At 31.0% G+C, this 15060-nt stretch overlaps 1 protein-coding gene across 8 annotated transcripts in view; it reads left to right on the top strand.

Moving 5' to 3' along the window:
- LOC114332991 (multiple C2 and transmembrane domain-containing protein) overlaps positions 1–15060 on the top strand; it is a 309140-nt gene that overhangs the window by 250278 nt on the left and 43802 nt on the right. For all 8 annotated transcript variants that reach the window (XM_050647930.1, XM_050647932.1, XM_050647933.1 and 5 more), the window contains one exon: positions 8165–8329. In XM_050647930.1, the coding sequence (XP_050503887.1) occupies positions 8165–8329 (165 nt within the window). The remainder of the gene's footprint in view (positions 1–8164; positions 8330–15060) is intronic.

The following is a 15060-nucleotide window of genomic DNA, read 5'->3' as shown; positions in this document are numbered from 1 at the left end:
GTCACTGCAATTCATTTCTATTCTACAATTTTTAGAACTTTGACATTTAAAAATCCTAACTACTTTCAAACCACAAAACTGTCAAAAATTTTGTTGTAAGTCATTGCTCATATATTGTCATCACCATGACAACGCGAAAGTTAAGAATATTTGATTATATGAAAGTGTGCCAAAAAACCCATTGAAAGTGTGCGAAAAAGTAAATCCCATTTAAAATACATTGTTACTTCACGCACACTTTAAACCCCACGCATTGCTATCTATAATTACAGTTTTCACAAAGTAAAAACTTATACATAATATGACATAGAGTAGATAAATGTATTTTCATCTTGATAGAAAATAAAATTCTTGTTTTATTTTAAAAGATTGTTCTACAATATTTGTTAAATTTGAAGCAAAACGCGCCATAAAAGAGCTTCAAAATGCAAAATGTAACAAAGTTACTCCTTTGTGGCGCGTTTTACTTCAAGTTTAGCAAATACATATTATGGAAAAATCTTTCAAAATAAAACTAGAATTTTATTTTCCATCAAAATGAAATTGATCACGTAATATTCATATACCCTCTTTTGTAGCTGTACGGTTAATTTTCAATAACAACGTGAAAAACACATTTGTTAATTAAGTTAATTCAAGTTGTTCATTTTCAAGACATTAAGCTTCTACCCAAAGAAGTAATGTATTATAGATTACACTTCGGTAAACTACCATTTTAACATCTAATAGAATATTATTTGAATACTTATAATAATTGAATATTATAATACACATTATATTTCAACAAATTACATTTCGTTCAAGGCAATGCTTAATAATGATTGGCTGATAAGGCTAATGGCCATTATCCAATTACATCTTTTTTAATGATTGTATTGTTTTCGGCAGTTTGAATAATTTTAGAGCTAATTTTTTAATAAGTTTAATACGTTTTTAGTGTACCACTAGTACTACCGTTTTCAAATTGTTTTTAATATAGTCTAATAGTCTTTAATGTAAGGAAATACCTACTAAAGAAAGTTATTTTATATAACATACCGGCATTCCATTATTCATAGATTACTTCAAGACATTTACCAATTGCTGCACAATTTTTTTGCACGCAGGATATTACTTTTGATTTCTTTTGATTTTGTCAAATTGTATGGCATGGAGAGTTGGACCCATACAGAAACACTAATAAAAAAATTGGAGGCCTCTGAGATGTGAATCAGTTGTGTTGATCTAATAAGAAATGAAATAGTTTTCATCGAATGAATAAGAGCATAGAAATAATAAAAACAATAAAAATTCGAAAGTTAGAATATTTCAGCTATGTAATAAGACATCCAGAGAAGTATAACCTTCTACACCTCATAATACAGGAACGATTACGTGAAGAAGGGGCCCAGGCCGAAGAATAACATCCTGTCTCCGAAATCTTCTGGAGTGGTATCAAGAGACCACGGCTAATCTGTTTAGAGCTGCCGTAAACAAAGTTATTATTGCCAATATGGTCGCCAACGTTCGATAATCGGACAGGGTAGTGAAAGAAGAAGATGATAAACGACTTAAAGATTTAATACAACCATAGACACGCCATTCCGCTGGTTATTGCCTTCTGTCATCTTCTGTGGAATATAATACGTTGTGGCGGTCAATGTTACATTTACCAGCCCCCGGCAAACTTCTTCTTTAAGTTTCATCTCCGCTACGGAGGTCGGCAATCATCATAGCTATTCGGACTTTAGAGACGGCTGCTCTGAAAATGTCATTTGATGTACGTCTGTACCATTCCCTCAGGTTGCCCAGCCACGGTATTCTGCGTTTCCTCATGCTTCTTTTTCCTTGCATCTTTCCCTGCATAATCAATCGGAGCAAGTTGTATCTCCCTTTACGTGTAATATGTCCAACTTATCCTAAATTTGTTTTGATGGTATTGAAGATTTCCATTCCTTTATTCATCTTTCTCAGAACCTCTTTGTTTGTGACGAGTTCTGTCCACGATATTTTCAGAATTCTTCTGTACACCCACAGCTCGAATGATTCTATCATTCCATAAAACAAAGTCGAGAAAACGTAGCACCTAGCCAACCTAACTCTTAGGCTCCAACTTCAAATCTCTTGTGCAGAGCACTTTTCTTATTTTGTTAAAATTTGCTCTAGCCTTTTCTATTCTAATTTTGATTTCCTGGAAGTAATCACCGATAGAGTTGATCATTGTCCCAAAATATGCATATTGGTCGACTCGTTCGACATTGGATCCTTTTATAAAGAGATCTCGTTATTTCTTTGAGTTTTCGATAATCTCATAAACTTTTTCTTCTTGACGTTCATTGTTAGACGGGTGATTCCATTTCAAATCACTCAATTTTGGATCAAAAAAAATTTTGGATCTCCGATTTGTCTGAAAATTAGTATATTATCTGCGGGACGTAAAATAAGATATTTAAGGTCAAAAAATCTTCTCCTTCTTTTTTTCTCAAAATGTTATTTTATGCGATTTTACAGTGATTTGGTGTTTATTTAAACAAATATGCATTTTCTATCGTAAAGTATCAATGGAAAACATAATATTTTAATAGAACGGACTCAAAAATGTCATTATATGGCATTATAACAAGTTACTTTGATTCAAAACAAGTTTTTGACCAAATTTTATAGTGTTGAAAACGTTAAAATACCGTTTTTTACATTTTTCTCCATTCACAAAAAACATCATAATCGATTTGGCTAAAAATTTGCCCACAGATAGCCAAAATATAGGATTTTAAGTGGTGAGAAGGATTTGAATTATATAACAATACCAAAAAAGTTACATGCAATATCATAGTCAAAAATATAGGCGTCTACTGTAAGTAAAAGTAACACGATTATTTCATTCATAGCAGATTCTGACCAATAGAAAGCTACATAAATCTAAATTAAATCGATAATTTTTGATAATTTCCCGTCGTCAAGTATATTACGTCAGATGCCCTTCGTTGCTGTGAAAAAATACATTCAGTGACATTAATGACAATTAATGTTTTAAAAATTATAAAAGTGATGACTTTAACCGTAAAATATTTATAACAACTGTGTGTTTAATTGTACTTACATAATTAAATTACAATAATATTTTGGTTTTGAACAGTTTTATTCATGAAATAATCGCAACAAATTGCACTCGATCTCTAAAATTAATATAGAATTTTAGAGCTCTTATGCAATTACTACTGAAAATATCGACCTCACGACAAAAATTGTTAAAGAGAAATTGTAATAATTGTAAATACGATTTATTTGGAACAATTTCAGTTTCTACCATTTTTGTCGAGAAGTTCAAAATGGCGGAGATATTGAGCAAAACAGGTTCTCTTTTAGAATCAAGATGGCGGCTAACGTAACGGAGGAATTCATTCGTGATTTTAAATTTAGGCTACTATTGACCCCCTAAAGATTATAAAAATAAAATTTTAGGCAGCTCGACATGCAAGGTCAAATGCTATTCCTACTGGTCTAATATTTTGAGTCTGATATTACTGCATGTAACTTTTTTGGTATTGAAATATAATGCAAATCCTTCTAACCACTTAAAGTCCTATGTTTTGGCTATCTGTGGGCAAATTTTCAGCCAAATTGATGATGATGTATTTTGAGAATGGAGAAAAATGTAAAAAAAAACGGTATTTTAACGTTTTCTATACCATAAAATTTGATAAAAACCTTGTTTTGTATCAAAATAACTTGTTATAATGCCATATAATGACATCTTTGAGTTCCTTCTATTAAAATATGTTTTTCATTGATACTTTGCGACAGAAAATGCGCGACACGTACTCTTTGCTTGTGACTTATGTATAAATTCGATATATTGCCCATCGCTTATTCCAAGAACCATTGAGGAGTCTTTTCATCTCAAGTACTAATATGGAAGGTATTAAAAAATCTCAAGTATATATTTTCGGAACAGTCATTCAATTTATTTCCTTAATTAATTTCTTGAGAAATTTTACTAATATTCGTTGGCCACTAAGTTACTTTTCCTGTGAAGAATTTATGTCATCATATTCGCTTTCAACGTTTTTTAAAATGAAATCGATCGTGGTTCAGGTAACGGGATTTTCTGAGCCTTAATAGTTAATACGAAAATTTTCTTGAAAGGCAAAAATACTGCAGCGTCGTGAAAGGACGTCTCGGGTTACAGATTAAATCCTTCGGTATATAATTTGCTTTGGGTTTCCGCAGAATCAAAATGCTACGAATTCTACGAATTCCTAAATTATAAAATATGCTATGAATTTTAAAATGCGTCTATTATTTCATTACATATTATAAGTAATAAGTAATCACCAATTCACATTAAAATATTTAAAATATTCCTCCAGGATATAATGTTAATGTTAACACACTGATTAATTGATAAGTCTAATGGAACTAATACCATTCATTTTTTTTAGGATTATAATATTCTAATCGACGATATTACCAGAGAACGACAGTTCTCGCCAGTGGCGCACAACACCCCTACATGCGACACTATATACAGGGTGTCTGCGTAACTTGGAACCATATGGGAAACTTTTTTAATATCAATTTTACGAAAAAAAGTCATTCTTTATAAAGTTCTCTGCATAGTCTAAAACCTAAGATGCAACCATCAGATATCATCTGTTGTCAACAGTATACGAGGTATATCAAAAAATATGAATTTCGCTCAGGAGCAAACTACCTTTATATTTCAACATATCAAAAATTTTTATTATGAAAAGTTATTTGTAATTAAAAACCACATTCAAATATGCAATAACAGCCTTCTACTAAAAAAAAAATTTCTGAAATTTTCTTAAGTTACCGATTCCGAACATCATTTTTATTTATTAGACATGTAATAACCCTTTTATTAATAATTTTAGGAAAAAAACTTATTCCTCATAAAAATCTGTGCATGGTCTAAACCTCAAGATACAACTATCAGTTATCCAAGTTTGTTAAGTTTATACCAGGTTTGTCAAATAATATGAATTTAGAAAAAATTTAAAAATTCTTTCTGAATTCATATTATTTGACACACCTCGTATAAAATTAATAAACTTGGATAACTGATGGTTGCATCTTGAGGTTTAGACCATGCACAGATTTTTATGAAGAATAACTTTTTTTTTTTAATTTTTAATAAAAGAGTTATTACATGTCTGTTATTACATAAGAATGATATTCGGAATCGGTAACTTGGGAAAATTTCAGAAAGTTTTTTTTTTTAATTAGAAGGCTGTTATTGCATATTTGAATATGGCTTTTAATTACAAATAACTTTTCTATAATAAAATTTTTTGATATTTTGAAATATAAAGGTAGTTTGCTCTTGAGCGAAATTCATATTTTTTGACATACCTCGTATACTGTTGACAAAATTTGATACCTGATGATTGCATCTTAGGTTTTAGACTATGAAGAGCACTTTATAAAGAATTACTTTTTTTTCGTAAAATTGATATTAAAAAAGTTTCCCATATGGTTCCAAGTTACGCAGACACCCTGTATACACGAAATTTTCGATTTTCTAAACCTGACTGAATTGAAAATTGGGCCAAATCCCATCTTCAAGTTTAGTAAAAGACTCGTCCATCCATATGTTACTTCTCCATTTTAGTCCAAGCGTGTGGATTTTACGGCCGGCCCCATTTAGGATAAGTTTTCGTTCTCGTCCTCAAAACTCCCAAAAATTTCAAAAACATAAGTCCGATCTTTGCGGCTTCTGATAGTACAGATCATTACCTTTCCAACACATGTTTAATTGTGAAAATCGGTTATACCATTCAAAAGTTACCGAGCTCATAAATATGACTCAATTTTTATTTAAAAATTGTAAAACGTTTGTGGATATGTATGTATGTATGTATGTGTGTGGAAAAGTTACACCGATCTGAATTTTTTTTCTGTGGTTCAGGAGGGTGTGAGGGCCGATTCAGAACCGGTGTAATTTTTGACTTCTGGCTACCCGTAAGCCAGCTATAGGGCTAGGTAGATACAAAATGGCATCATTTTTGGGCGTATACATCTTAGGTTCAAGGAGAGGTTCTTAGGTTCAAATACACCAAATAAATAGGGTTGAGTTAAGCTTTCAAATGGTGCCTAAAAGATCAAGCTCAGAAATACACACGGCTCAGTATAGCCGAAAAACTGAAAAACTAAACTTTGAAAATTTTGGTTTTTCGACAATTACTCAAAATTTCAACCTACGAATTGCGCCAATAACTGAGCGTTTGTAGAAGGACTCTAGACGAATCTAACGGTGTATACCTCATATCCAGGAAAATTCGAATTTTTAAGTTATAGGCTTCATAAGTATGATCAAATCTATTTCCTATGGGAAAAACGGTTTTTCAAGCTCAATAATTCTTGTAATAGCTTCAGTTACCATACTTGTGCTTAGATGCATCAGATACTACTTGTCAATACGTTTCAAATTAATGTTTAGTGATTAAAATCGGTTAAGCCGTTTAGAAGTTATTAAGCTACAAAAGTATAATCCAATTAACGATTATTCCCGAAATGGTTTATGTAGTTGAAGTGGTTACGACGCTAAATTTGACCTGGCAACGGGCAATCCGAGTTCATTTACCGGCCATCCCAATATTTTTTTTAATCTATTTCGAATAGAAAAAAAAATATTGTGTACATTCAATGGGCCCCTAAATAATTTAATTCAGAGAAATTTAACCAGAGAAATTCATATCAAGCGAGGTGTGAGACAGGGCGATACTCTCTCACCTAAATTATTTATAGCGGTCCTCGAATACGCCTTTAAAATGCTAAAGTGGGAAAATAGACGAATAAAAATAGATGGAGAAATGTTCAATCATCTGCGTTTTGCCGACGATATAGTACTTATTACCTAAGATATGGGTGAAGCACAACAAATGCTACTAGAATTAGAAAACGTATCTTCAACAATAGGTCTAAAGATGAACATCAGTAAGACCAAATTTATGACAAATTTAGTTCCCAGCGAACACCTACCCATCCAAAATCAAGTGGTAGAATCGACAGAAAAGTACATATATCTCGGCATGAAATCAGAATATTCAAGGACAATCAGACTTGCGAATTTCAACGACGAATAACACTTGCTTGGGCGGCGTATGGTTCACTAAGAGACATATTTAAGAGCAACATCCCGACAGCTATGAAGCGGAAGACATTTTACCAATGCGTTCTTCCTATTATGACATAAGGAGCAGAAACTCTCACTCTCACAAAAACGACAGCACTAAAAATGCGAGTGGCACAAAGGCGCATGTATAGATCGATTCTAGGCGTGACAAAAAAGATAAAATAAGGAACCAAGACAAGGAAAAGAACAGGTATCACTGATGTCGTTGAACGTATAGCCAAGCTGAAATGGAATTAGGCAGGTTACATAGCGCGACTGAAATACTCAAGATGGACCAGAAAACTAATTGACTGGCGCCCAAGAGAAGATAAACGCAGCAGAGGACGACCACTAACACGCTGGATGGACGACATTAACCGAATATCCAAGAAATGGCAACAAGAAGCACAGAACCGTGAAGAGTGGCGAAGAATGGGAGAGACCTATATCCAGCAATGGACAGAAGAGGTTGCATGATGATGATGAAATTATTTAATATTAATAATAACTTTTTTTAAATGTATTAATTATGTAACAATAAATAAAATGTATCTTTAAACAATTAAACATTGTTTAATTATAACTCTTATTGTTGTCATTTATCATTTCCTGCTTATAAAATGAAAAGAATTTTGAAAATTTATTTTGTTATTGTAATACATTTTTTTTTGTTGGTGGTCTTTCCGGGCCCCATTAAAATACGGGCCCAAGGCAAGTGCCTCACGGGCCTAGTGGTAAAATAGGCCCTGGATATACATCAAAAATAAACTTTTTAAAGCAGCCGTATTTAAATTCCGAATAGTTATGATACATTTCATGAATTTCCAGTTCATTTGTTTAATATAAAATTAAGCACCCAAGTTTGGAGTACAACTTTTTGATTTAAGTTGTTTATTATACCTTTCTTAATGAAGTTCTATCTTGTTTGATCATTTCCCTAAGTAAAAACTATACTATAATGTTTTGATGCTCGCTGGTATTTATAAACAATTGTGAATTAAATGGAAAGAGACTTTGTTAATAATTAATATACCTTTTTGCCTTAAGGACGATTTTATGGGATCAGCTACTTTGGATCTCACCACATTGGAATTGGCGAAAACAGCTGAGTTATCCCTAACTTTGCAGGATCCATCAAGACCGGACGCTTCGTTGGGAGAAATTATTTTGGCTGTGACGCTTCATCCTAAAACTCAAGAAGATAAAGAACAGGTAAGCCTTAAATTCAATATTAAAAAAATATATTATTTCCTTTTTTGGCTGGGTTATTGTGATATGTTTAGTTTATTCTTCTGAGATTTCCTCTTTATTTGGTTAACTTTACAGCACCATATGTAAATATATACGGGGACTTTTAGTCTATACATTTTTAAAAAATTGATTTTTTTTATGTAAAATCATTGCATGGTATCAAAGAGATATTATCATAAAATTGTATTTTAAGATATAGCGATATTTATAACGGTACCTACCTGAGCTAAACGTTATTGGCCTACAAGAATGCTCGCGACGCCTGACCTGCACATCTGCAATTCAACAATTATGTTCAAAAACTTATCAAGCGAGCACTTGTTATATATTATTAAATTTTATCGATTATTTCATTCATAGGAGATTCTGACCAATAGAAAGCTACAGAAATCTAAATTAAATCGATAATTTTTGATAATTTCCCGTCGTCAAGTATATTACGTCAGATGCCCTTCGTTGCTATGAAAAAATACATTCAGTGACATTAATGACAATAAATGTTTTAAAAATTATAAAGGTGATGACTTTCAACCGTCAAAAATTTATAACAACTGTGTGTTTAATTGTACTAATTTGTACTTACATAAATAAATTACAATAAAATTTTGGTTTTGAACAGTTTTATTCATGAAATAATCGCAACAAATTGCACTCCATCTCTAAAATTAATATAGAATTTTTGCCCTCGTGACACTTTAGACATAATTTCATAAAACTGTCAAAGTGTCACTCGGGAAAAATTCAATAATTTTAGAGCTCTTGTGCAATTACTACTGATTATTTCATTCAGAGGAGATTCTGACCAATAGAAAGCTACATAAATCTAAATTAAATCGAAAATTTTTGATAATTTCCCGTCGTCAAGTATATTACGTCAGATGCCCTTCGTTGCTACGAAAAAATACATTCAGTGACATTAATCACAATTAATGTTTTAAAAATTATGAGTGATGACTTTCAACCGTCAAATTAATATTTATAACAACTGTGTGTTTAATTGTACTAGTTTGTACTTACATATATAAATTACAATAAAATTTTGGTGTTGAACAGTTTTATTCATGAAATAATTGCAACAAATTGCACTCGATCTCTAAAATTAATACATAATTTTGAAGCTCTTGTGCAATTACTACTGATAATTGCATAGTAGAAATCGAAAATTACAATGTCATGTTTTTAATTGTTGAATTTTACAACCACATACTAACAACAGGTTTGTTTATTTAATATGTTAGTTTGACATTGCATATATTTGCAAACATTATTCTATAAAAATGTCTTGTTTTGACACTGAATCTATAGAGTCAATTACAGAAACTATTAATAAAACTGAGCCAAAAATACAATCAATAACAAAACAGTGGCATAAAAATGCGTATAAAATATATAACTAATAAAAATAACTGGCCATTCCAACACAAAATCTATATCTTCCTACCTGCAGATGGACCAGGAACACTATGAGATGATCATTCAACAAATGCGAACCAATACAACGTAGCCCCAACCTAGTTGTACCAAAAATTTAAATCCACATCCAAAGGAATCGGGTAATAATGTAAACAATTATTATAACTCTGTCTTTAATAATTATTAGTTTTTTTTAAGATTGGGTTTTGTTCTATTGTTAAATAAATTGTTTAGAAAATTATTACTTCTTTTGACAGTTTCACTTTCTTCGAGTAATTTTCTCCCTAAATTACACTCGTGCATTAAAATAATCAGATGAATTAGCTTTTAAGTGTATTGCCTTTTAAAAACTACTCTCGTTCATTTTCACATTTTGGCGAAAGAGCCCGACTCCGAAGAAGGAGGGCTCTTTCGCCAAAATATGGAAATAAACTCTAGTAGTCCAAGTAATAAAGCTTAAAGTAGGTCAAAACCTCGCAATTTTTACAGAATAGATCGATTTGCTTGAAAATTTGAGAATAAGTAGTAGATAGTCCAAGGATCAAAATCTATATGACGCCGAAAGGCGCTTTTACCATGGGGGTGGTTGCCACTTCATCTCGGGGGTGGAAATTTTTTATTTTATTTCGACCGCAAAAGTTGGTAAAAACATTCATTCTAAGCAAAAAACGCTCTATACATTTTTTTGATCAAATTAATAGTTTTCGATTTATTCGCTATCGAAAGTGTTAGTTTTATATCGAAAAAATCAATGTTTTTAATCAGTTTTCTGCTAATAACTCAAAAAGTTTTCGTTTTCTCAAAACAAATTTGCTTAACAAAAATGTACCTTTTGAAAAAATAAACAAAATGGTTTATTTTCTTTTCTTTAAGACCAATAGTAATCGAGCTATACTTTATTATATGTTAGCTCTTCTTCGTCAAATGCTAAATATTGTACTTTCAAACTCAAAAGACGGGAAAACTGTGCATTTTTCGAGGATAACTTGTTCAAACTAATTTAAAGTATATAAAATATATATCTACAGAAGTAAAAAAAGTCTCTAGCTCAAAAATTAAGTGACTTATTATGAAAAGAATGTCAGTCCCTATTTTTTCAGCGAAAAAGTGATCGGAAACTTCCCCCTACTTACCACTCTAATTAAAATTAGTCATTGACCTTATTTAGTCTTCTATATTTATGTATTGTTAATAGGTTCTAGAGGTTTGAGCGACTTAGAATAATTGGTTTAAAAATGGAGATAAAAGCGAATAACGAATTTTTGTAGTTTGGTAAAAAATGCTTTTTTCTTCAAAATATAAAGATTAGCATCAGAGATACCAAAAAATATGTAAATAGAAAATTGTAGCTTATTTAATTCCCAAGGACATGGTTAGCAAAAATTTTTTCTATGGCAAAAACTGAGTGAGCTATTGACAATTAAATCTTGCAATAACATGCAAAAACCACCTTTACCAACCCTTTTACAGTCACCTCTTTTTGCGACTTAGGATTTTAAAAGGATTTAATATTAATAGCCTTATAGATCTTATAGAGACCTACAAAATTCCTTTTTAACAAACTTTCTAGGATGAAAAATAAAAAAGTGACGGTTAAAAAATCAATATATTTAAAAAAAAAAGGAAAAATTAAATTGGAAGCTTAATAAGTTAGCGGTACTTTTGATCATTGGTCTTATTCATACTTCTTTATTTATGTATCAGTAATAGATTCCAGAAGCTTGACTGGCTTAGAATGATTAGTTTTAAAAAAACTGGAGATAAAAGCGAATAACGAATTTTTGTAGTTTGGTAAAAAATGCCATTTTCTTCAGAATAGAAAGATTAGCATCAGAGATACGAAAAAATGTTTAAATATGAAATTGTAGATTATTTAAATCCCAAAAGCTTGGTTTGCAAAAAATTTTTCTACGGCAAAAATTGAGTAAATCGTAAATGCGCAAACTATCGAAAAACATTGATTTTTTCGATATAAAACATTTCGACATTTTGATAAAAAAACTAGATTTCTATGGAATTCGAGGTATTTCTTTGAACTGGTTTCAATCTTACTTGGAAAATAGGAAACAACTGGTTAGAGCAAATGATACAGACTCTAGTCTCAAAAATGTTGTATGTGGGGTACCGCAAGGTTCAGTATTGGGTCCTCTACTTTTCCTTATCTTTATTAATGACATCACTAGTTTAAAAATCGATGGAAAAGTTTTTCTTTTTGCTGACGATACCAGTATCACTTGGAGCAACTCAAACATCGCAACTCTTCATGCTACTATAACTTCTGATCTACTCACAATAAAATCCTGGTCAGATTCTAATTTACTCTCTTTTAACGTAGATAAAACAGTAGCATTACCCTATAAAGGAACTCTTCAACCCTTACCTCTTCATAACAGCCAGATCAGTATCGTTGATTCTGTAAAGATTCTTGGTATTTTTTTAGATAGCAATCATATCGATGTGTTAAGCAAGAAACTATCCTCAGCTTGCTTTGCAATAAGATCTGTCTCTAAGGAAATGGATTTAGCCTCTTCCAAAATAACATACTTTTCATTGTTCGAGTCCCATCTTCGATATGGTCTGCCTTTTTGGGGTTTTGGTACAGCTGCCCAATCCGATGTTATTTTTAAATTGCAAAAAAGAGCAATCAGATATCTGTTTGGTCTCAGAAGAACAACACATTGCAGAAGCTACTTCAAAGATCACAGAATTCTAACATTACCTTCTTTATATATTTTAGAAACTGTTTGCTTAATTCGTAAACATCTACATGTTTTTCCAGAAAGACCTAGACATGACTATTCCACCAGAAATTCTACTTTTGACATCTATTTACCGATCCCGTCCAGTGAGTTAATAAAGAAATCTATATTATATTCTGCAAAAAAACTATACAACCATCTCCCTCTACAACTTAAATCTGCAACATCTTTCCCCAAGTTCCGTAAAATGACTAAAGCCTATTTATCTGAAAAACCATATTATTCAATAGCAGAGTTTCTTAACCAATAACTAAGAAATTACAGTATTGTTATGTATAAGTAGAATCTTAATCTATGTATGAGTGTCATATGCAGCAGCATAACTTATTAAATTTCTTATTAAATTTCTTAAGGTAGATTACGCAATTTGCAATTTTTTTTTAATTTTGCAATAGATTGTTACTGATTTTTATTTGACTTTATTATGTTTTATTTATATTGACGATTTGTATAATTTTAGTAAATTGTATTTGTTATTGTTTTTATTTATGATTCTTGTAAGCTTTGTCTATAAAATTGTTAAATTTTTCATGACAATAAAGCATATTTCTATTCTATTCTATTCTATAAAACTAACACTTTCGATAGCGAATAAATCGAAAAATATTAATTTGATCAAAAAAATGTATGGAACATTTTTTGCTTAAAATGAAAGTTTTTATCAACTTTTGCGGTCAAAATATAATAAGAAATTTCGACCCCCAAGGTGGGGTGGCAACAACCCCCATGGTAAAAGCGCCTTTCGACATCATATAGATTTTGATCCTTGGACTATCCACTACTTATTCTCACTACTATTTTCAAGCAAATCGATCCATTCTGTAAAAATTGCGAGCTGAAAAGCTTTGGTTCCTGGACTATAGTAGCTCTTAGGCAATACGCTTTCAAGCAAAATTATCGATAATTTTGACGCACTTGTATAATTACCCCCGAAAAGTATTGTTTTGAAAATCAGAAAAAAATGCCTGGATCTGGTGGTCAGTTAAAAGGCAGTGGAAGAAAGGTGATGTGTGTTTTTTAAATATTTTTTATAAGGTCATATCAAATGTATGTATACATAAATACAATGTATGATTGTAACTCCTCTTATTTGAAAACACATGGATCAAGTAAGAACAGAGGACTTCAAATAAAAAGTAAAAATGTATTGATCATCTCTGATTTGTGGGACGTTTGTAACACATTCATAAATTATTTAGCAAACAAGTAACGGTTATACTGAGAAAATTATATGGCATGAAAGAGGTGGTTATTGTACACGCAATTTACTAAGCATTTTATATTTTTCAGAATGCCCTTTGTAGTTTTACTGTTTATGTTCTTTATAAAGGGTAAATATAAACATTTATTTGAGGTATGTTATTGATTTTTCATTCATATTTTAAACATAAAAAAATGCAATAGATGGTTAATTTTCACCACTACAGTATTACTATTTTTAATGCTAAAAGCTGAGTCAGTGGTGTTCAATAGCTAGGGCTAATAGGGCTAAATAATGCCTTATTGCTAGACATAACCAGAATGTTCCTATTCGTATATTATTATCTGATATTGTCGTAGGTATCTGGGATGAGTGAATTTTAAGTTTTAAACCGTATGACTTTTTTTTTTTCTTTGGAGTTGTATGACTACGAGCCCTTCGCAAAATTGTTTATATAGAGTAATAAGACGAAAAAGACCTAATAAACTTTATTACTAAGACCCAAAGACTAAAAACAATTCTGTTGCAAGTTTTAAAAGAATAATATATTGAAACATTTTCTAATAAAAAAGATTCCTGAAACCAATCTTTGTTTTGAACACACACTTATTGTAAGGTAAAATGGCTTTCTACTGTGAAAATTGTACGAAAGTTTAATAAAAATATACGACAAACAATGTTTAGTTTATATTTTATTAACTGAAAATGTTAAAAAACAAAATTTTGAAATTTTGTAAAATATAGCTTGCTTAAAACTGGGAATTTTTTGTTGGTCTGCAAACTATTTGTTTTAGACTTTATTATTTTGTCCTTTTATTATGCTATTAGTATAGAAATATAAGGATGTAATTAACAAGTAGTTTTTATTGAAAAATGATAGTCTTGTTTTAGTCAATTGATTTTATATCTACTCACGACACACTTCCTGTCGGTATTGATTTTCGGGGTAATTTGTCAGTTGATCGCCTCTGCATAATTTAATTTATTGACATATCCTCAGGGATATCGGAATCAGATGTAAAATTTTGATACAGTGAAATTTCTCCATAACGGACACCAACGGGGAAAATAATTGGCCGTTGTGTAGAGTTGTCCGTTGTGTAGAGTTATCGCTTAATCAATTGAAATAGAAAGAGGTCTCGATTTGGTTGATCTTTAATTATACATTCTCGTATTTGCATAAGCATATACACAAATAAAACAAATAAAATACTAATAAAAAAAAGGTAGGTATCACTTCTTAAAAAAATTATTAATTTTGGTTTGCTTTTTGTTTTGAATCACATATTTTTTTACTTACCCTTGCATCACCATTATAC

This window comes from Diabrotica virgifera, chromosome 4, assembly GCF_917563875.1.
Source record: "Diabrotica virgifera virgifera chromosome 4, PGI_DIABVI_V3a".
NCBI lineage: Eukaryota > Metazoa > Arthropoda > Insecta > Coleoptera > Chrysomelidae > Diabrotica > Diabrotica virgifera.
The sequence above is the reverse complement of the archived record's forward strand: the minus strand, read 5'-3'. Positions and strand labels throughout refer to the sequence as shown.